This window comes from Carassius auratus, chromosome 5, assembly GCF_003368295.1.
Source record: "Carassius auratus strain Wakin chromosome 5, ASM336829v1, whole genome shotgun sequence".
NCBI classification, from domain to species: domain Eukaryota; kingdom Metazoa; phylum Chordata; class Actinopteri; order Cypriniformes; family Cyprinidae; genus Carassius; species Carassius auratus.
The window spans coordinates 53212-77500 of NC_039247.1; the positions used below are offsets into that span (position 1 = coordinate 53212).

At 40.6% G+C, this 24289-nt stretch overlaps 1 protein-coding gene and 1 long non-coding RNA gene across 7 annotated transcripts in view; both read right to left on the reverse strand.

The window, feature by feature from the left end:
* Window positions 1-24289, reverse strand: part of LOC113069810 (THAP domain-containing protein 1-like) — a 47010-nt gene that overhangs the window by 22224 nt on the left and 497 nt on the right. Inside the window, exons 2-3 of one of the 6 annotated variants that reach the window (XM_026242878.1) lie at window positions 9402-9403; window positions 7392-7474 (exon numbers count right to left, since the gene is read on the reverse strand). In XM_026242878.1, coding sequence (XP_026098663.1) covers window positions 7392-7462 — 71 coding nt within the window. In that variant the 5' untranslated portion in view covers window positions 7463-7474; window positions 9402-9403. Of the gene's footprint in view, window positions 1-7391; window positions 7475-8146; window positions 8690-9401; window positions 9404-10156; window positions 10290-24289 lie in introns of those variants that run through there. The other 5 variants (XM_026242904.1, XM_026242885.1, XM_026242895.1 and 2 more) reach the window with 5 other exon arrangements.
* On the reverse strand, window positions 1329-3085 carry LOC113069897 (uncharacterized). Its single transcript, XR_003279821.1, has 3 exons — window positions 3025-3085; window positions 1631-1787; window positions 1329-1542 (listed from the first exon to the last, which is right to left on the reverse strand). It is a non-coding gene; the product is annotated as an uncharacterized LOC113069897 (long non-coding RNA).

Consider the following 24289-nt stretch of genomic DNA (forward strand, 5'->3'; position numbering starts at 1 on the left):
TAAAATGGACCATTATTCATTGTGAGGTGTAAATTGTTGTAATTTCTTTACTTTTGAATTTCTTTACTTGTGGCCTACAAAATGCGACCTCCTTGAGAAAGCAGCCATCGAAACAGTCAGCGGATTTATTTTACATTTAGAATTACTGAATTAGTTTATTAGATTAAATAAACTATTACTTAATATTGAGTGCAAGATGAAGAATATGTGAAGCTGCGGGTAGATTCGATGTGCGCCTGTAGTAAGGTTGCCAACTGCCCTAATTATACAGATATACGTTTGGGGTAAGATCTTCCACTGCATATTACATGAGACTCGGTTTTATTCCCCCTTGTCACCCCCCGCAGTGGCATCGTCTCAGATACTACGAGTATGTGTGAACTGAGGGTCATAAGCTGTTGTTACGTTACCTGGAATGCATGACATGACCACAGCCTGTTCATAGATTTATTGTAATTTATTATAAAGCACATTTGAGGAAAAATTGGTATGTCGTTCAGGTTACTATGATTGGAAGTATTAATAACATGTATTTAGTTACCACTTATAGTCCAACTGAACTTCTTGTACTACAAGTGGTAACTAAATACATATTGTTTTAAATAGAGGTAGTATATTAAAAGCACATTTTAGTTTATGGTGTCTCAAAAGAGCACAGTTGAGTACACTTAGATGTTCTTAAGATTATATTTTTTATTAATACTTTGCAAATCAAATTAGCGATATTTATTGTTTTAATATGTATTATAAATGGCTTAATTACAATATAAATCCTGTAAAAAGTATTTTTCAAACTTCTCATTCTAAGACTCATTGCAGTTTGACAGTTTTAATGCATACAACCTTCCATAAAATGTTAAGAGTTGTTTGTATGCATCTTCTGATTATTTTTCCACACAGTTACTACAGACCAGCTACAAAAGCTTACATCATTTTGGACTGGATGGGAAGTCCCATCCAAGAATCTCCAGGTAAATGTTTGGAATGGAAGATACTTCAAGGCTTCTACCTGCAGCAGGACCCTGATGATACCAGCTGAAATAACCACAATGGATAACTTTGCATCTACATTGCAAGCTTGTGCTAACACATCCTCCACTGGATTTGGACTCATTTAATTCTGGACACTGGTTCTATGTAATTTTTTTTCTATGTACAAGTAATAATAATAAATAAAGTACTTCAATAACATTTTAAAATAAATTTAATTATTTTACATGTCTTAAAAGGTTGTTTCCACAAGTTTTATATACTTTTTTTTTTAATATATTTTATAAAACTATATATACACATTTACAACCTTGCTGTCAAAATTAGAGCAGCAGAAATAAACCTTCAAATATCCCTTTATTCAATCAAAGTCTGTACATATGTGAGAGTCTTGAGGTATACATCTACTCCAAATGAATCAGACACTTGCAGTGGGTCAATTTGCTCATTTGTGAGTTGTGGCCTGTGAATTACAGGCACGTTGACTGCAAAGTGAACATGGTCAGCATCTCCACCATCTTGTTCAACTGCCATTGAGTCTGAATATTCCATCTAAAGGTAAACAAATAAATCATTTTAAATATGGGGGGTTAATCTAACAGAGCAAAACCAATAAAGCATTGTAAGAAGAAATAATTACCTCAGGGTTAATTATTGGATTCTCTCTCTGGCCAAACACATTCTCTCATCCGACGAACGATAGTTGTATGAGTGACACCTAAAATGTTACTGATGTTTTCCTGGGGTAATCCAAGCTTCAGAAAGTGGATTAGTCTGTCATTTGCTGCCTCACTGTCCTAAAATGCATAATAACAAACACAGAACATTTTGATCAATGAAATAAACCTTGTTCATAATGAAATATTAGTCTAATTGGTAAATACAGCACAGTACTTTAGATTTTTTTATTTTTAGCAGATAGCCAATATTCCAACAATATTTTTAAATGTAACATGCTACATGACCAAGTGGTCATTTAATTACCTTAAAAAAAAAAAATTTAATAACACAGACGGACGGATGGGTTCAGAAAACACCAGAGAGGTAGAAAACTGGGAAACACTAGTTAAATTACAAATAACGTTATAGTTTTATTTTGGATGTTACTACAGTAATGAGCATTATATATAATAGTAATTAGTGGAGCGGCTTGGCCCTGGTGTCAGATCCCTGGCGATGATCTGCACTAATGCCCGAGCAGCACTTTCACCTTGTGCAGAAAGGCCCTGAACAAACAGTAAGTAAACACAAACTGCAGTCAAATATTTAACTGAACAGACTGTAGTTTAAAGGTGCATGGAGTAACCGTTCCAGTTATATACAAGGGAACATAATAATGAGGAAAGCCAACTTTTCACTAGTGATGGGAAGTCTGGTTCTTTTTTCGAAAACTGGTTCTTTTCGACAGTTAATTTCAATTAACATGTCATGCATTCCAGGTAACGTAACAACAGCTTATGACCCTCAGTTCACACATACTCGTAGTATCTGAGACGATGCCACTGCGGGGGGTGACAAGGGGGAATAAAACCGAGTCTCATGTAATATGCAGTGGAAGATCTTACCCCAAACGTATATCTGTATAATTAGGGCAGTTGGCAACCTTACTACAGGCGCACATCGAATCTACCCGCAGCTTCACATATTCTTCATCTTGCACTCAATATTAAGTAATAGTTTATTTAATCTAATAAACTAATTCAGTAATTCTAAATGTAAAATAAATCCGCTGACTGTTTCGATGGCTGCTTTCTCAAGGAGGTCGCATTTTGTAGGCCACAAGTAAAGAAATTCAAAAGTAAAGAAATTACAACAATTTACACCTCACAATGAATAATGGTCCATTTTAGAATGAAGACCCCCTTGATGTATGTGGCAGACAAATGCGACAGTCTTCGAAATGGTGCTTGAGAGCAAATAATAACTTATTAAATCATGGTGTAAATTGTCAAACTACCTCACTAGTTATGACAAATGATGACATATCAAGAACCTGGTAAAACTTCAGTTAATTACTGTGTTAGCATCACTCACCTGTCTTTACTCCTCTTGATCGGCCATGTTGAAGAGACTGTAGCGAGTGACTCGCGTTCATGTGTCTGATCCCGCCCTGGTTGTTAGGCAAAACGTGATTGGTTGGAGAGAGAGCGTGCTGCGATTGGTCAGTGCAACATGGGCGTTGTCTGATTGGGTTAAGTAGACGGTGGGTGGAGTCCACTTATTTGTGGATTTATCTGCACGTCGACGCTAGAAGTGTTTCAAATCCACAAATGCACAGGAAGCGATCCACAAATGCGTGCAGTAATTTACAAATGCACAGACAGCGGTTCACAAATAAATGCTAGGTAGAGTTGTGTTTGTGACATTAAACACATTTGTAAATATATATTTTTTTATTTGCAAATCTCATTTTATTTATTTGTGAGTTTTATATTTTTTTGTGAAACTCTATACATTTATTTGTGAATTTGATATATTTTTGTGAATCTCGTTACATTTATTTATGGATAATAATCTATTTATTTGGAATAATGCAACAATTCTGACCCCATAGTTTTGCTGCTCACAGAACGTGCTTTAAATGAGTGAGCGCAAGCTCCGAACGCGTGTGAATTTTTTAAAATGCTTGAATCAGCAATATTTAGAAACTAATGCAAACGATTGGCTATGATCCGTTTCACTCCTTCAAGCAAGTGAACAACGCGAAGCAAGTGAAGTTAGGAATTTTACATGTAATTATCAATGAAGATTCGGGAGGAGCGCGTCAGATACTTGGCCTAATCATCACAGGTGGACCACAATCAAGTAATCAATCCCACAGTATAAATATCGCTGACTTACCTCTATCCATTGAGGGTTTATCAGCATCCCTCCTCCACCCCATCTCCTCACTTCAAGTTCACTTTACAATATACGGGGAAGGGGGGGGTACTCTAGGTTCGGGCAACTCCCGAGCTCGGAGCCCTTCCCCGGACAGCACGCCAAATACGCATACCATACCTCAGCTAATTATATGTAAGCGTGAACTAGTGAAATCACTTCACGATAGCCCATCGGACTGGAAAACACAATAGCCCCAGGAGGTGGAGCCCTGCACCTCAGATCTATCCAGTTGGTGAAACACTGATTTCCACACTGGTTTCGTTAAACAAAATAAATTATTATTTTAAAACATTGACTCAAAAGAATCATGGGTTCACTAATCTGATCATGAACTTGTATTACAGAGTCAAAGATGAGCTATTATTGAACATCTCGAATGAATAAAGACTTCAAGTTCATCTGTAAAGCACATAAAGCTATTGTTTGAGTCCATTTCATGCATGATTCGCATGGATCTGCTAACTGAATGCAAAGAGTGAGTTGTAGAAGAATGTTTGTGTCTTGATGAGCATGTATCGCTCACCTGGGAGTCGCTAAATGAACAGCTGTTGTTCTTTTTTTTTTTTCAACGGAGGATCAGTTGCCCTATTGGTTAAAATCCCCAAACTGTTTACTTAAATATTAAATTAATAAATGACATAAAAACAGGGGCGTTTGCGTTATGATGTGGTGGGCTGCTGTGGGCCAGAAAGCTGGGCAACTTTTTGGTCCCAGTCCGCCGCTGAACAAGCACAACCAGTTGTATTAATAATGTTATCCTGAGTGTGAAGTGTTACCAGAACTTGTTTTAATTAAGGTGAAAAATAAAAGTTTTGTGTTTAATGTATTTGTGCTGATGTTGAAATGGATTTCAAAACATATGGTATCGAAAAAAGTATCATTAGGAACCGGTATCGAAACTGAGGTATCGAAATTGTCACCGGATCGAAAGATTTTGAACAATACCCAGCCCTACTAACCCCCTTAGATCACCCAATCAACTATTTACCAGAGTGTGAAGAGATCTATACAGTGCATCAGTGGAGTGAAACTAACATACACATGCTGCACAAACCACACACAACAATCAATGCACAGGAAACACACCACACACTTCATAAAAACATACAGAATTAAGACAGCGAACATATGTTTGAGGACATATCCGCTACCTTCACTAGCCAACACTACTCACAACCTTCACCTAATTTTATTAGTAATTTAATGTGCATTGGATTTGCGGTCATCAAACATGACAATTTCCTGAACTAATGTATGACTTTGACAAAAGAAGATATTCTGAAAAATGATGGGAAACAAAGTATGGAGCCAGAAGAGTCTCAATAAAGATAAATGCACACACTACAGTCACATATGCACACACAGGATCCATAGATGCACACACATGATTCATAAATACACACACAGGATACACAAATGCACACAAAATTCACAAATGCACACACAAAATTTAAAAAGCACAGAAGATTCACAAATGCATACAAAATTCAGAAATGCACACAAAAATCAGAAATACACACACAATTCAGAAATGCAAACAACCTTTACAAATGCACTCAAGATTCACAAATGCACAGAACAAGATTCACAAATGCACAGGACAAGATTCACAAATGCACAGGACAAGATTCACAAATGCACAGGACAAGATTCACAAATGCACAGGACAAGATTCAGAAATGTATTTCTGATGCACACACACATATATCTTGATTTACAAACTGCTTGCGGTCTGTGAACTTCACTGCATTTGTGTGTGAATTTTGAGACTCCCCTGACTTGTGCTCAACACACAAATGCTTTTTTTTAAACAGGGAATGATCAGCAACCAATCAGATATCTGCCTTCTTTTAGCCAATCACAAGAATGCACCCCATGTGGGGGGATTGTTTACTTATAAGCCAATCACATGAACGTGTTCACACAGCAATTGTATTAAATTGTATGAAAATACAGATGTTTAGATTACAATTCAGGTTTATTTTTTATTATTTTTTACAAAATATAAATTAAAAAATGTCTCAATACATATAGCCCAGTGACTGCAGAAAAAAAAGTTAACCATGGATTCATAAATTTGCAATAGGCAATTATTTCATTTTATTGAAATATTTTAATGAAAGTAAAAAAAAAAAAATGTTTAAACCTTTTTGAATATTTAAATATATCTAAATATTCTTTTGGATGCAATATAGAAGTCACTTTAATTATAATATTCAGTCCCTACATGAAGAGAGAGTCAGTGGTCCGCTGCGAGAGGAAAGTGGCTCTCTGGCTGCGAAAAGTGGGTCTCCGGCTGTCGTTCGCTTAGGAAAGTGAGTTGATCGCTGCGTGAGGAAAGTGAATCGTTCGCTCAACTTCGCTGCTTGAGGAATCATTCGCTGAGGAAAGTGAGTCGCTCGCTGGGTGAGGAAAGTGAGTCGTTCGCTGCGTGACTCCTGAGGAAAGTGAATCGTTCGCTGCGTGACTCCTGAGGAAAGTGAATCGTTCGCTGAGGAAAGTGAGTCGCTCGCTGGGTGAGGAAAGTGAGTCGTTCGCTGCATGACTCGTGAGGAAAGTGAGTCGCTCGCTGGGTGAGGAAAGTGAGTCGTTCGCTGCGTGACTCGTGAGGAAAGTGAGTCGTTCGCTGCGTGACTCGTGAGGAAAGTGAGTCGTTTCACTGCGCAAAGTGGGTCGCTGGCTGCGCAAAGTGAGTCGCCGGCTGTGTGAGGTAAGTGAGTCGTTCGCTGAGGAAAGTGAGTCGGTTCGCTGCGTGAGGAAAGTGAGTTGTTCGCTGATTGGCTTATAAGTAAACAATCCCCCACGTGGGGTGCATTCTTGTGATTGGCTAAAACAAGGGAGATATCTGATTGGTTGCAGATCATTCCCTGTTTAAAAAAAGGCATTTGTGTGTCGAGCCAAGTCAAGGGAGTCTCAAAATTCACACACAAATGCAGTGAAGTTCACAGACCGCAAGCAGTTTGTAAATCAAGATATATGTGTGTGTGCATCAGAAATACATTTCTGAATCTTGTCCTGTGCATTTGTGAATCTTGAGTGCATTTGTAAATGTTGTTTGCATTTCTGAATTGTGTGTGTATTTCTGAATTTTGTGTGCATTTCTGAATTTTGTATGCATTTGTGAATCTGCTGTGCTTTTTAAATTTTGTGTGTGCATTTGTGAATTTTGTGTGCATTTGTGTATCCTGTGTGTGTATTTATGAATTATGTGTGTGCATGTATGGATCCTGTGTGTGCATATGTGAATGTAGTGTGTGCATTTATCTTTATTGAGATTCTTCTGGCTCCATAACAAAGAGCCACTGATAACAACAAACTATTTTCCACAGAAGAAAGTCATCCAGGCTTCATGAGTGAAGTCGACCAGGACATATGATCTTCACTAAATAAAACCAGTCGTGTGTGAAGTTAGCAGCCAGTAAAGCCGAACTAACACTTAACTCAAGTTCACCAAACCGAGCCAAGAACAAGAACACAGTACCGTGTTTCTATCTCAACACACAGATGATGGAGCTCACTTGTGAAAGGAGATGTTTTTGTCTTTGTGGTATCTGTTTTTGCATCCGTACGCCGAGCAGGACTGAACCATGTTTCCTGCGATCTAGGGCTGGGATAAACGATTATTTTTTAAACGATTAATCTAGCGATTATTTTTTTCGATGCATTGATTAATTTAACGATTTTTTTTTTCCAGTTTGATTAGATTATAGATTATCTCCCCAATAATTGGCACATAGCAATTTTATACATGTTGATTTAAATTGCTGAATATAAAAAACATGAATTCCTTAACATTGCAATATGTTTATTGCTCTTAAAATTCCAAAATAAAACATTATACAAGTGCCAAGTAATGCTTTTCTTAGTCAGAGGTAGCATTCAATAAAACATTGAAGCCTTGAAAACACAAAGGCCTAGGTTACTGAAAAAAGTGCATCTTGTAATTCTTTCAGATGAAAATAACAACTTGATGTCTAGCATTCAATAAACAAATTAAAACGTACCCAGCCTTTCCAGACTTTCCACTGTTCGATCGCGCCTCACGCACGCACGCACACACACACACACGCACGCACGCACGCACACATATCATCAAACACTGCGACTTTTAGCACGCGCCTCTCTTTCTTTCTCTCTCTCTCACAAACACACAGTTAATTAGGAATTAATTACACAGAAAACATACACTGTAGCCTAAAACCTTAGGTTTCGACAACGTATTATAGCATACTCCAACATCGAGTGCAAAGTGGGAAGTTGAAGAAAAACTCACGGTGCTCCGTCATCTCCAGCCGCTCCCGGGTGGATCTTCTTCAGGTGCTGGTGCATTGCCGTGGTGCTGGAATGGAAGGCCATCTCCATTTTGCAAATACTACATATCACTGAATTTTTTCCTTTTAAATTAAAGAATTCCCATACTTTAGAGGAACGAGTGCGTGTCATCATGCACGTCTGAAAGTCTGAGGAGCGAGTCGAGTTGCTTCTACTCTCCGACGCCGCCATTTTTGTTTTGGGTCTGACGAATCGACGTGCATATTTTGCGTCGACGTCATCGCGTTGTCCCAGCCCTACTGCGATCTGAATCTGATGATCAGGAATAATAATCGCTCTTCATGACTTCAGACTCGACGCTGAGAGTTTCACTGAGAGCCAGGGCCGTGCAGAGACCTTTGGAGGAGCAGGTGCTCAAAGTATAAAAGGGGCACATGGAACAAGGTTTAAATAGCGCGGTTCAAAATAGCAACACAGCAATATATTGTGATGCATTCCTTGCCGATTCACGTGTTGATATGGATGATTATATATTGATACGGCAGCAAATGCTGGAATGCAGTTTTGAAAAAAAAAAAAGATTAGAAGAGACAATTTTAAGTTTAAAAGTAAAAAAAAATAAAAGTATTTCCACCTAATAATAACTCTGGGATTAGACACTGAAATGTCTTAAATGGTCCCAACCTGATGCCTTTTTCTTCTCTGTTCTACAGAATAATTAAGAACAGCTGTTATAGTAAAAACTACAGAAAACACTCTACATTTTCCTCTTTCTCACCAGCCTCTGTCTCCTGGCTTTCTTACCTGCTCTTTCTGTCACTTGTGCGTCTACATTTGCCTCTTTTTCTTCCTCTATCTCCATCTCCTCATCTGATCTATTACTTTCCACTCTCTGTCCATCTAGGAACAAGGCACAATCTACTATTTCATTATCAATCTATTATTTTACCCATCACTACTATTCTTGCACCTAATCAATAAGTCCACCTTAAATATTGATACAAAACAATAAACAACTGAGTCATGCTATGAAAGCACTGTATAACTTATATAGGCTTATGTTTTATTTATTTTTCCTTTTATTCAAAACAATTCCAAACATGCTTAATATATCAGGAAATATCTCGAATATATCTTGCACCTTTATAGATTGTTATTTGATCAATATATGGAAAAGTAGTGTAATCTATTAACTACACATAAAACCCAGACTTTTTAATTAAGTGCCATATCATGCCATAAAATATTTTTAATACGACTGAATTAAAAAACTTTAAAATTAGCATTTAATGTAAATTTTAATAACAATATTGTAAGTTACTTATTTTAACACTTTCATATTACAGAGAGTAAAGAACATTTACATGATCAAATAACATTTTCATTCAGTCTAGCCAGAGTTCAGGCACTCTCAAAAACTCCCATTACAATCACTGAAGCACTTTACATTACATTGTGCACATCAGGAATTGTTTTCTCTCTCTCTCTCTCTCTCTCTGAAGAAAGAATTCGCTAAATAATCCAGTCAGCGAGCAAGTGAACAAAATGATGACTCTTCTGCACGTCTCTGATTGGCCATTGCATCCGCGCAACAGAACCGTTGATTGGTTATCATCATGAAGCGTGTACGAGCGTCTCTGACTCAGCGCCAGCCAGCGAACACAGATTTGAATTTAGCAGCTGATGCTGTGCACTGAACGATCTAATCACAACAGTGTGGTTATATCCAATATATAAAAAATATTATTCTGCTGTTTTGTTGTGGTTTGGACGCTGCATTTAAAATCCACTTGGCTCAGAAATCTTTGAATGGGCATGACGCCTCTGCCCTCGATGCCTGTGAAACGTTTCTCCCTCAAAAAGCACGCTAAAGTTACTTCTACACTACAGGCTACACCACCGTTGTTACATACTAAACAACATATCTGCATGTTCTCACATCATGTCGTTCTTGTAAAATAATAATAAATAAATATCAAAATTACTTCGCTGATAATGAAACACCACTTACCAGCTTCCGCGGTGTTGAAAATATCCTCTGACAATTAAAAAACGCGCGTGCGGCGTGTCGAATCGTCCCGGTCGGATGAGGAGGTCGTCGTCGTCAGGTCAAAGGTCATCATGTGGGTCATCTTATTGACGGCTAAATTATTATTAAAAATGTTACTAATACTTAGATTGTGCATGAGCAGGCATTCACAAAAGGATACGTTATGACAAAAAATATTTGAGGAAATTTTGCTCTGACAAAAGGGCACTTTGGGCACCAAAGGGCAAAGGGGCACGTGCTCAAGCACCCAACGCCCCCCTCCCCTCGACTGCACGTGCCTGCAGAGCCACGGCTCGCTTCCTTCTCTCTGTCTTCCTGCAGACTCGACTCCAAGTGTTGTAATCTAATACAAACATGAAGTACAGTACCTAACACGCACAAGTCATTTATAAACACGCATGAGCGGTGATCGCGGTCGACTGTGATTGAAGGACTCTCAGCAGCGCGGAGAAAAGTAACAGGCTTCAGGTGACAGCGTGCAAAGACGGTCATTTATAGCACATCAGTGGCATTTGCCTGCTTTATACACAGCCAGGTGTTAAACAAAACAGTGAGAGTTTGAAATGAGATAGTTATTACTTAGACCCATCTTATTTGACACATTTGAGAGGAAGTCCGAGCCGCCAAGCCCCGCCCTTTCGCCCTTCACGCGTATTTCGGTTCAGCGCGCTGGCTTTATGTCGGTGCTCAGATCTGATTGGCTGTTCGCGGGGATGACTTCTTGTTTAATGACGAATAACTCCTAAAGGAGCATCATTGCAACCTACTGTAACGAATGTGACGTAAACCTGCAAAGGCGACGAGTCTGAAAATAATAATAATTGTTCTATATTCTCTCCAGTCTATGTCGCACTCAGATCACATTCAGCTCCTCTAACACTCACAATAAACTCTTCATGCCCCAGATTAGCCAGAATACTCCCATCCACACATATCATAACCTAGATCCTAAACCTGAGTCATAGTATATATATATATATATATATATATATATATATATATATATATATATATATATATATATACATATATACATATATATATATATATATATATATATATGCATATATGTATGTATGTATATATGTATGTAAATATATGTATGTATATATATATATATATATATATATATATATATATATATATATATATATATATATATATATGTATATATGTGTATATATATATATATATATTTATTTTTTAGGAAAAGGATTAATGGATAGAAAGGTACACACACTCACACACACACATTACTATATCTATCTATATATATCATCAGACAATTTATCCTCCCTACTCTCTCCCTGTGCTGCTATTGTTTTAACTAATTTATCATTTATTAATTAACTTTTTCTTTACAATCATTTTTGCCTCATTTCCCCCTTTAGTCACTTTAACATCCACCTCCATCTTATTTTGTGCTTTTTAAACTTCATCACTAGATACCCCATCAAAAATAATCCTATTAGATTTTTTATTTTTTTTATTTAAAAAGATCATAACCATTAAATTAAACAACACTGGACTTATTGCTCTACCCTGTGGAGTTAGGGTTAGAATGTTATAAGGATCTGATATTTCTTCTCCAATTTTAACCTGAAAGGTACGCTCAAATAGAAAGTCTAAAACATAATTATAAAATTTCCCATCTTTACCTAATTTATTTAGTTTAATAAGCAAACCTTCCCTCCACAAAGTATCATAAGCATTTTCTCTGTCAAAGAATACTGCAAACATGTATTTTTCCATTATATGGGCTTTTTAAACTTCATTTTCAAATAATATCAACGCACCTACTGTAGATCTACTTTCCTAAATCCACTCAGAGAAGTTGAGAACATTTCCCTTTTCTCCAGAATGTAATTCAGTCGCCTCCCAGTCATTCTTCCTTGAGTTCAGATGTGGACAAGATGTTCACATTAATACCAAAATCACAACTTTGTATTTGAATCTTATTTTGAATTTACAGATCATGGGAAAATTATCACTTCCAATATCATCTTTAGATATGGAGCAGATGTATTTACCAGCTAATGATGCTGAAACTATTTAAACTATTTAAACATGACACCTCTTATTACGTCTATTGTTGTTGGGTTTCCATCATTTAGACACACTTAAGTTTTCCTCCATGAATTCTTCTATTACTTCACCAGTTTTATCTTTGTTCCTTGAAGCCCTAATACTACCGTGTGCATTAAAATCACCACACATGAGCATTTGTTTTGATGATTCTCCCATGGCACTTCTCAGACAATCCTGAACAATGATTATACAAATGTACTAATCTCATTACCCTGTATACCCATTACTTCTATTACTTGCATAACCATGTTTCTTGTATACAAATTACATATTAGGAGATTTACTCATATCTGCATCATATTTTTTAAACACCTGCCCATTAGCGATCAAGCTTCTGTCATTCCAGTGAAGCAACAGGAAAGACATGATAATGTCATCTAGAGATCACTGAGATGCATCACAGCTTGTTGTTAAGCTTCCTTCTCGTTTTTCTTCTTTAGATTTTAATATCTTGTGAATTTGCTCTACTGAAATACTAATTAATTTCAAGAATTAGTTTGCATATTCTACCACAATTTTTATTTTGTCTGATATTCTGTGCAGAACCATTCAGCACTTCACAGATGAACGCCGCAGAATCAGCTTTGTTCATGTTAATACTGTCTGTTTAGTTCAGCTGTGACATTGACTCATTCACCTGTGAGGTTTGTGCCTGTTCCCTTTGGATTCTTGTTTCAGTCTACAGCGGCTTGTGTATATGTTAAATCCTGGATGTAGTTTAGCTCCTGGACCCAAGGATCCTGCTGTTGCTCTGGACATCCTGCGCTCTCTCCACAACTGCAGCATTTCATCTTAGTTTCTTCCTGACGCTTCCCATACTCATGCTCTTCTCCACACTTTCCCTTTGCAGACAGAAGTGGGGTGCTCTATGTGCTGGCAATTATAACAACGTGGGGTTCAGACATGTAACCCCTTTCACTTATCATATTTCACTTTGGAAAGTTTAAGAGGATTCATATACTGTTCTGCTTGTTTGACAAATGTGATCATGACTTTTCCTCTTTACTTGTTATCACCCTTTTGCCCGGTCTCCTTAATTTTACTTGAACACATTTGTTCACATTCAAACTCATCACCCATGTTAGATCCTTTTTTCTGTTTTATTATATCTGTCTTCGTGGAATTCCATTTCTTGATTATCATCCACTATGTCCACCTACTTTCATTTAAATTACATGTACACTTATTCATTTAGCAGACACTTTTATCCAAATCGACTTACAAATGAGTACAGAGTGAAAGCAATCAAAAACAACAAAAAGAGCAATGATATATAAGAGCTATAACAAGTCTCAGTTAGCTTAACACAGTACACGTAGCATAGGCTTTTAAATAATATAATAAATAAAAAGAAAGTAATTTCCTACTGCTAATTATAAAAAAACAGAGGTGTTAATTATAGGACCTAAAAGCTCTGCTTGTAATAACCTAGAACACTGTCTAAGACTTGATGGTTGCTCTGTCAATTCTTCGTCATCAGTTAGGAACCTAGGTGTGCTACTTGATCGCAATCTTTCCTTAGAAAGCCACGTTTCTAGCATTTGTAAAACTGCATTTTTCCATCTCAAAAATATATCTAAATTACGGCCTATGCTCTCAATGTCAAATGCAGAAATGTTAATCCATGCATTTATGACCTCAAGGTTAGACTATTGTAATGCTTTATTGGGTGGTTGTTCTGCATGCTTAGTAAACAAACTACAGCTAGTCCAAAATGCAGCAGCAAGAGTTCTTACTAGAACCAGGAAGTATGACCATATTAGCCCGGTCCTGTCCACACTGCACTGGCTCCCTATCAAACATCGTATAGATTTTAAAATATTGCTTATTACTTATAAAGCCCTGAATGGTTTAGCACCTCAGGATTTGAATGAGCTCCTTTTACATTATACTTCTCTACGTCCGCTACGTTCTCAAAACTCAGGCAATTTGATAATACCTAGAATATCAAAATCAACTGCGGGCGGCAGATCCTTTTCCTATTTGGCGCCTAAACTCTGGAATAACCTACCTAACATTGTTCGGGAGGCAGACACACTCTTGCAGTTTAAATCTAGATTAAAGACCCATCTCTTTAACCTGGCATACACATAACATACTAATATGCTTTTAATATCCAAATCCGTTAAAGGATTTTTAGGCTGCATTAATTAGGTAAACCGGAACCGGAAACACTTCCCATAACACCCTATGTACTCTCTACATCATTAGGAGAATGGCATCTACGCTAATATTAGTCTGTTTCTCTCTTGTTCCGAGGTCACCGTGGCCACCAGATCCAGTCTGTGTCCAGATCAGAGGGTCACTGCAGTCACCCGGATCCAGTACGTATCCAGACCAGATGGTGGATCAGCACCTAGAAAGGACCTCTACTGCCCTGAAAGACAGCGGAGACCAGGACAACTAGAGCCCAGATACAGATCCCCTGTAAAGACCTTGTCTCAGAGGAGCACCAGGACAAGACCACAGGAAACAGATGATTCTTCTGCACAATCTGACTTTGCTGCAGCCTGGAATTGAACTACTGGTTTCGTCTGGTCAGAGGAGAACTGACCCCAACTGAGCCTGGTTTCTCCCAAGGTTTTTTTCTCCATTCTGTCACCGATGGAGTTTGGTTTCTTTGGCTTGATTAGTTGGGGACACTTGACTGATTGCACAGACACTATTGAAGAGAGCTGAACTGGATGATGACATCACTGAACTGACTTAAGCTGGAAAACTATTTTCTAAGGCAGAAATTAATTTTGTCAGCATTGCTATGTGTCACTTTGAAATACTTTCTGAGGAGACTCAGTCTCTCTCGCTGGTGTTTTGTCTTTTTCTTCCTGTAATTTATTTGAAATGTTTCACTGCATCTCACTGAAGATGAAATGCTAATCTCTAGATTTCTGACTGGAGAGTGCAGATGTTTTTCTGAGAGATGCAGCTTCATTCTGATCATCATTTGGACTGCGAGTGTAAACCGCTCCAGCATTACTCAATCATCTGTTGTGTTGTGCTTTATTATGTGCAGAGGTGCATCATACGTTTCATGGTGGGTTTGTGTTTGTGGTGTAAACAGGAAAAAGAAATACACACTAGAACAGGAAACCTGTGAGTGATGCATGTGAGAGATAGCAGACGCTTTGTTTACTCACAAGGAAGGAGTGTGAGCGTGCAGCAGCTCAAACACACACTACACCTGCGTCTGAATCCTGCGGCTTCTGTGAAAACAACTAGAGAGGTATGTCAGCTTTTACACTTATGAAACAACTTGGTTTACAGTCGTATTTCAGCTGTTTGTTTCAGTGCTTTGACACAGATGTGTGTTTGTCACAATGGCAATGGAGTTTAATACTCGCTCCTCTCTCTCTCTCTCTCTCTCTCTCTCTCTCTCAGTCACATGGAAAAATTATTCAGTTTGTCTCATTACTTTAATATGCATCCTGTTTTATGATGATTTATGTCGTTTCAAATAAGAAAATTACTCATCAATGAGTTGCTTTGTCTCTTTATTCACATGCTGTATTTCTGTCCAAGCCTTTTACACACTATACTAATTCAAAAGACCTTATGAGAGTAAACATTCATTATGATGAGTCTGTGAGTGCCTGATAAAATGTCTGAGGTGTGTTACACCACGAGAGGGCAGTGAAGCATCACAAAAGCCTGGTTTCCTCCCTAATTTTGATCTGAAAGCCTGCTGAAGCCCAGACAGGTTCTGCTTTACGACACCAAACACAGGAGAGCTTAATGTGAAATGGATTAGACTGGTTCTAGAATTTATAGCTCAGTGAATGTATATTTCATTTAAAGATGCTAGAAATAGAGCACTAAGTCAAGCACAACCAAGTCAAAGAAATGACAATTTAACCCCCATCCAAAATTCATGACACACTTGTATCTGAAGTCTCCCGCAGGCATAAACACACTCAGAAAACCAGTTTCTTTCCAAGCACTTCTTTGGCGGCGCCAGTTTTAATCTGAACTAAAAATGTACTTAGTCTCCAAATCCACATGGTTTGAAATCAAAGTGTGGAAATGAGGACGCTTGGCTTCTCACCGGAGCTATTTCAGTGTCTCATATATTCGCATGTCTCTATTGACATCTAATTACAGTAATACCCACCTACACCAGGAATTACGGCAGATAAGGCTTTCAGATGGCAGCTATTACTGTCAGCCGCTGGAGCAGAGCGTGGCGTGTTGGTGTGCAGATACTAGCAGTTCTCAGAAAGCTGTCTGAGATATCATGGGCTGATTCTGAACGAGCTCTGCATGCAGCAGAGGGGAATATCAGCTCGTCGGATGGTGTTTTGGGCCTTGATCAAATCTATGCTGGAGTTGTGATGCACAGAATGTGGTTTGATGGATTGGCTCGTGGCCATGGAGATGTGGTGCTGGGATCCAGAAGAGCGCTTGACAGAACGCCCACTCCTTTCACGAGTTCACATCTACGTATATTAATACCGTAAGTTTATGCGTATTTGGCGTGCTGTCCGGGTGGAGGGCTCCGAGCTCGGGATGTGGCCCGAACCCAGAGTACTCCCCCCGGTTGTGGTAAGAGTAGATGGATCTATAAGTGAGGAGAAATGGGGTGGAGGAGGGATGCTGAAAACTGTCGATGAACAGAGATAGGTTCTGCTGTTATTTATACCTTGTCATGAGTTGATTACTGATTGGTCTCCACTTGTGTTAATCAGGTTAATGAACTGCGACTGTTCCTCCCGAACTTTGTTATAAAACAGCATTTCACGAGTTCACATCTACGTATATTAATACCGTAAGTTTATGCGTATTTGGCGTGCTGTCCGGGTGGAGGGCTCCGAGCTCGGGATGTGGCCCGAACCCAGAGTACTCCCCCCAAAAACAAGAGAGCAAAAGGACAGCCGCCAGACTACGAACCCCCCAAAACGCAGAGATTTGGCGGGCTGACGTTTTTAGAAGTATGGTCGTTTGACCAGGAGATCTTGCATTGCCTCTGGCAGAAGTAGAGGAGCAGGCAGGTCCTGTTGGTTAATAGTTGAGGAAGAAGCGGTTACGATGTCGGGAAGACGGGCTCCACCGTCTGCCTGCGAGGTGTAATGATATATTGACTAGATGCGTAATGTATCCGCTGGGAGGCTGAGGCTCGCTGGACAGATAGAGGAAACAAATTATATTCCTGCATCCGCTGGAAGACTGGCTCGCTGGATGAAGAACAGAAAGAGATGGATGCATACTGCGTCCACTGGGAGACTGAGGCTCGCTGGACGGGTAGAGGAATGAATAGGTATTTACCGCGTCCGCTGGGACACTAGTGCTCGTTGGACAGACAGAGGAAACCAATAGATATTACTGCGTCCGCTGGGAGACTGAGGCTCGCTGGACAGATATGGGAGACGAATTATGTCCCTGCGTCCGCTGGAAGACTGGGCTTGCTGGACGAAGAACAGGAAGAGATGGATGCATACTGCGTCCGCTGAGAGACTAGTGCTCGCTGGACAGGCAGAGGAAAAATATGTATTTACGGTGTCCCCTTGGAGACTGAGGCCCAATGGACAGGTAGAAGGAATTAGATAATTACTGCATCCACTGAGAGACTGGTGCTCGCTGGACGGACAGAGAAATCAATGGATATTTCTGCGTCCGCTGGGAGACTAGTGCTCGCTGGACAAACAGTGGAAAAATAGATGTTATTGAGTCCGCTGTGAGACTAGTGCTCGCCGACTGATAGAGGAGACAAATAGGTATTTCTGCGTCCACTGGGAGACTGAGGCTCGCTGGACGGACAGTGGATTGAATAAATATTTACTGCGTCCGCTGAGAGACTGGTGCTCGCTGGACGGACAGTGGAAACGAATAACTATTTACTGCGTCCGCTGAGAGACTAGTGCTCGCTGGAAGGGCAGTGGAAACGGATAAATATTTACTGCGTCCTCTGAGAGACTGGTGCTCGCTGGACGGACAGTGGAAACGAATAAATATTTGCTGCGTCCGCTGAGAGACTCGTGCTCGCTGGACGGACAGTGGAAACGAATAAATATTTACTGCGTCCGCTGAGAGACTCGTGCTCGCTGGACGGACAGTGGAAACGAATAAATATTTACTGCGTCCGCTGAGAGACTGGTGCTCGCTGGACGGACAGTGGAAACAAACAAATATTTACTGCGTCCGCTGAGAGACTCGTGCTCGCTGGACGGGCAGTGGAAACGAATAAATATATACTGCGTCCGCTGAGAGACTCGTGCTCGCTGGACGGACAGTGGAAACAAACAAATATTTACTGCGTCCGCTGAGAGACTCGTGCTCGCTGGACGGGCAGTGGAAACGAATAAATATTTACTGCGTCCGCTGAGAGACTGGTGCTCGCTGGACGGGCAGTGGAAACGGATGAATATTTACTGCGTCCGCTGAGAGACTGGTGCTCGCTGGACGGACAGTGGAAACGAATAAATATTTACTGCGTCCGCTGAGAGACTCGTGCTCGCTGGACGGGCAGTGGAAACAAATAAATATTTACTGCGTCCGCTGAGAGACTGGTGCTCGCTGGACGGGCAGTGGAAACGGATGAATATTTACTGCGTCCGCTGAGAGACTGGTGCTCGCTGGACGGGCAGTGGAAACGGATGAATATTTACTGCGTCCACTGAGAGACTGGTGCTCGCTGGACGGGCAGTGGAAACGGATGAATATTTACTGCGTCCGCTGAGAGACTGGTGCTCGCTGGACGGGCAGTGGAAACGGATGAATATTTACTGCGTCCGCTGAGAGACTGGTGCTCGCTGGACGGGCAGTGGAAACGGATGAATATTTACTGCGTCCACTGAGAGACTGGTGCTCGCTGGACGGGCAGTGGAAACGGATAAATATTTACTGCGTCCGCTGAGAGACTGGTGCTCGCTGGACGGGCAGTGGAAACGAATAAATATTTACTGCGTCCGTTGAGAGACTGGTGCTCGCTGGACGGACAGTGGAAACGGATAAATATTTACTGCGTCCGCTGAGAGACTCGTGCTCGCTGGACGGACAGTGGAAACGGATAAATATTTACTGCGTCCGTTGAGAGACTGGTGCTCGCTGGACGGGCAGTGGAAACGAATAAATATTTACTGCGTCCGTTGAGAGACTGGTGCTCGCTGGACGGACAGTGGAAACGGATAAATATTTACTGCGTCCGTTGAGAGACTGGTGATCGCTGGACGGACAGTGGAAACGGATAAATATTTACTGCGTCCGCTGAGAGACTCGTGCTCGCTGGACGGACAGTGGAAACGGATAAATATTTACTGCGTCCGTTGAGAGACTCGTGCTCGCTGGACGGGCAGTGGAAACGAATAAATATTTACTGCGTCCGTTGAGAGACTGGTGATCGCTGGACGGACAGTGGAAACGGATAAATATTTACTGCGTCCGTTGAGAGACTGGTGCTCGCTGGACGGAAAGTGGAAACAAGAGAGACTTTTAAAATTAAACTTTTTTTTTTTTTTTTTTTTTTTAAATATGGGGGAGGTAAAGAAAAGGCTCCTGCGGGAGCAGACACTGCTGCGGCAGTGAGGAGATACGAAAGGGGCTCCTGCGGGAGCAGACACTGCTGCGGCAGTGAGGAGATACGAAAGGGGCTCCTGCGGGAGCAGACACTGCTGCGGCAGTGAGGAGATACGAAAAAGGCTCCTGCGGGAGCAGACAGTGCTGCGGCAGTGAGGAGATACGAAAGGGGCTCCTGCGGGAGCAGACACTGCTGCGGCAGTGAGGAGATACGGAAAAGGCTCCTGCGGGAGCAGGCACTGCTGCGGCAATGGGGAGATATGGAAAAGGCTCCTGTGGAAGCAGCTCTGCATTTAACCCATCCAAGTGCACACACGGCAGTGAACGCGCACACACCGTGAACGCACACCCGGAACAGTGGGCAACCATTTGTGCTGCGGCGCCCAGGGAGCAGCTGGGGGTTCGGTGCCCTGCTCAAGGACACCTCAGTCATGGCATGGCCGGGCCGTGGCTCGAAACCCACATCCCTAGGGTTAGGAGTCCACTCTCTAACCACTGGGCCCTGAGTTCCCCCTCCTTGACTGTGGGAAGAGTAGACAGGTTAGTAAGATTTTCAACCTTTGTTCATTTTCAACCAATGTGGAGGAAGTTTTTTTTTTTTTTTTTTTTTTTTGCAGTATAAAATAAGAGGCAAAAATTATTTTACTATTGTAAATATGAGTTTATGACAGCGTTTATAATTAAACCTCGGTAGCAATAAATTTACCGTTGTCTGAGACGTCATGAAATGTTCTTTAGCATCATGACCATAGAATGTAGTCATGGTTCTGCAAGGTTTACCATGGTTTCCAGAGATCTGGAGCTGATTCTGGGTAGCTCGGTGGTTTGTGACTGTTGTCTCGTGGCGCGCTGTCTTTTAAGGGGCCGGTCACCTATCACCCCTTTTTTTTTTTTTTTCTTTCTTCCTTCTTCTCAGGCGCGTCCGCACCGCATCGAGTTGAAAACATCTAAACTTTTCAGGATGCCACAGCGCAAGAATATCAGACCTGAACTAGGAAGTTGGTCACCAGATCACAGGGTAACCAGTTAAATTGCATGGAGACACCGGAGAGCGCCTAGATGTTCCTCTGAGGTGCTCGCTCATCGCAGTTGTGCTGCCGTGGTACACCATATCGGTTTTGCAAAGGGAACAAAGAGACGTTTTATTTGTCCTCTGTTTAAAGTATTCTCATACTTTTAATAACAGTGGTCTCTGTTTGTGATAGAATGCAACTTCTTCATTCGCCGTATGCCATTATGCAAGATGTAAACAGTGTGACGCGTCCACGCATGCACGCATTTTGTAGTCGACGTAAACGATGACGTCGACACGTCGTTGCAGCACTAATTAGTGGTGGAAATTATGATTCTTTCTAGAGATTCGTTCATTTTCGGTTCATTCACCAAAATGATTAGTTCAGAGATAATTTCTTCGTTTTACACAGAATATGCCAGCAGGTGGCAAAAGAGTGTATTATGTGTTATGTCTTACGTCAACGAACGCATTCACTTGTTACAAAAACTGATCTGGCTTTATTAAAATGTGTGTATAATCGTGTTCGATATAGGAAGTCTAATTGAGTTGTTCAGATGAACAAAGCACGGGGTTTCTTGCCTAATTAGCATTTTAATTGTTTGGTCAGACAGTTTGTGTATTATATATTCACATTCATAAATCGGGGATTAACCTTTCTTTTACGGTCTATGGATTAAACGTGGAGTTGCTAAATATCAAGACGAGCGTATGTGCACAGTACTGTACCTATAACTGCGCTTTGCATTTTCGAGATTGACATGTTAAAATAGCAGATTAACCCAGTTTACTCTAATTCAAATGTTCGCGAACAAGATAAGCTATGTGCCAGTTCATTTAATTCACAAACGACGTGTATCCGTTCATTCAGTTCGTTCACGAATGACAGGTGTGCCAGTTCAGTCATTTCACTCACGAACGATAAGATCTCTAGATCTAGTTCAGACTCATATGAAACTCGTTCATTGAAGGGCGTATTCGTTACTACATTCAACAAATCACATACTCGGTCACATCTCATACTCGAAGGCTATCGGCTCGATGTTGAGTAATTCTTTGACAGGATGAACGGTTGTTACCCGGTTCACTGAGCTGCGCATGCGCTGCTTAAAGCGCCGCGCTGCTATGAAGGGAGGTACTTTACTGAACTTGAGAAATATGAGTCCGTGGATAACATGAACGATTTGTTCGCCTAAAAGATTCGTTCAAAAAGAACGATTCGTTTACGAACGACACATCACTAGCACTAATGGATACATCTGGAACACTGGTTTCACGTTGTAGTATAGACTGTGGAAACAGAGGCTTCTGAAAACTATGAGAATCATTATGCAATGAAAATCATTATGTCTGTAAAACATACCAACAGACATGATTATGGCAATAACGTTAATTGCAGTTATGTGCTATTCACTTACAAGCAGTTCTAAAGATATTTACTTGCATGCTTTCATATTACGGTCCTAGAAAAACTCAGAATTTACTCACACTGCTGTCCTGCGGCAAAACGAGGGTATAATGATCACGCCAGTAGATGGTGAAATATGTCCCCAAGAAAATTGGTCCTGCCAGAATAATTGCATGAAACTTGTCTGTAAAACCTCAGTGAGGTTTAAACATGCACGGTAAGGCAGATAATATCTTTGGACATTTCAGTGTGGATGATGACTACCTCATGGCCTGATTTAACGAACTTTAAGCCTCCTTTCCACAGCACGCGACATTTGTACACGATTGTCGCATTTCTCCCTCTCGCGGCAGGGGTGCTTAACTTTCAAACTGGTCGTGCAGTAGCCCTAACTGTTACCTTGACATGTTCACCATGGTAAAGTTAATAATTTGAATGAATAGAATGTATAATGTATGAATACATCGTCACAAATCAGATTACCCCCTAAATAAAAACAGTAGGTTTTGTGGGGCTAATCACGTAAATAATGGTTTAATAATTATTTCTGCCATAATTATTATGAACCACCATTTTACATAAATTATGTTGAAGAATAATGTAAAGGTTAACAAAATATAGGTAATTCTGACCTCGCACCGAAAGATCACATCCCGTCGGGCGTTTGCACACGGCCTGGTCGCAGAAGTTTAAATATTTGAACGCATCCGAGGCTCAATTTGGATCTGAATTTCCACATACATATGTGATCGGAACTCCACGCGGCTCTCGCACTACTTCTGGCCGCAAACCTGTATTTACCGTCTTCATCTAAAAATGTATTGATTTATGACGCACGGTCTGCGCCGCTAGAGGAGGCGGCCTCAAACTGCGCCTCGGCCGGAAAAAGCCGCGGTGAAAGGCTGAGCCGCTGCGGGAAGTGAAAGAGGCTTGCTGCGGTAAGAACTGAGGAGCGGGCTGGTTGAATGCCTGCTGGTGCTGCGATTCCAGCGCTCAAAGAGAGCCCGGTCTTGATCGGGTCAATCGTGGCGTCAAGCGAGGCGAGCTTGAACTTTGCACGGTCTATTGGCCACGACGTGTGGCTTGGCAAGAAGAGCAGCTGTCGCGATGACGTTTGATGGTGCTCAACGGCCGTGTTTAATGATCATGGTCAGCAAAGTAGCAGATCTGAGAAATCGCCGGTATGGATCTCCTTGTTGGAAGGAAAATTTCGTCTGTGATAAGATGACGGACAGCGCGAACCGGGATGCTGAAAACTGTCGATGAACAGAGATAGGTTCTGCTGTTATTTATACCTTGTCATGAGTTGATTACTGATTGGTCTCCACTTGTGTTAATCAGGTTAATGAACTGCGACTGTTCCTCCCGAACTTTGTTATAAAACAGCATTTAACTGATCGCTGATCCTCAGTAGGAATGGTGTCGAGATAAAACACACGGATCTCAAGGGCTTCTAGCTTGTGTCAGCTGCATTTGATTCGATGACATTTTACAAACCAGTGTTATTCTATTAACCTCGAGGCTTATGTATTCTTCAGATTCTCCATCCTTCATTTCAAGAGGTTGTTTCCCATTTAATTTAAGAGTTATCTAGATGTAGACATTTTTCATTGGAAAATACGAAATGTCGCATCTGTAATGCGGTGGCTAAGCAGTTTGGAGTGGTTTTACCGTGTTGGCTATGCAGTTGCTAGGGTGTTCTGGATGCTTGCCTCTCTGTATGAAGGTTTTCATGCACTAATGAATCAAATCTGACTTCAGATCCAGAAAGTTATGTTTATATGAACCTCAAACGCTGCAATCTGATTCACATTTACATGTACATTAGAAGCATTATGAAAAAAAACTTCAGCGCATCGTTCAGAACTGGAGAAAATATGACAATTGTAGTTTTGTAATTGCAGTATTTGCCTTGATGGCATATGTAGAAATAAAGCTGATAAATGACAAAGCGATTTTAAACAAAGATTTAGTAAATATTCAATCTCCTCCACTGACCAGTTCATAAAACTCTACATTAATTTTGGATGAGAAATGACTCCAAAAAGATCATTTAATGTCATCAAGGTGTTGAAAAGCA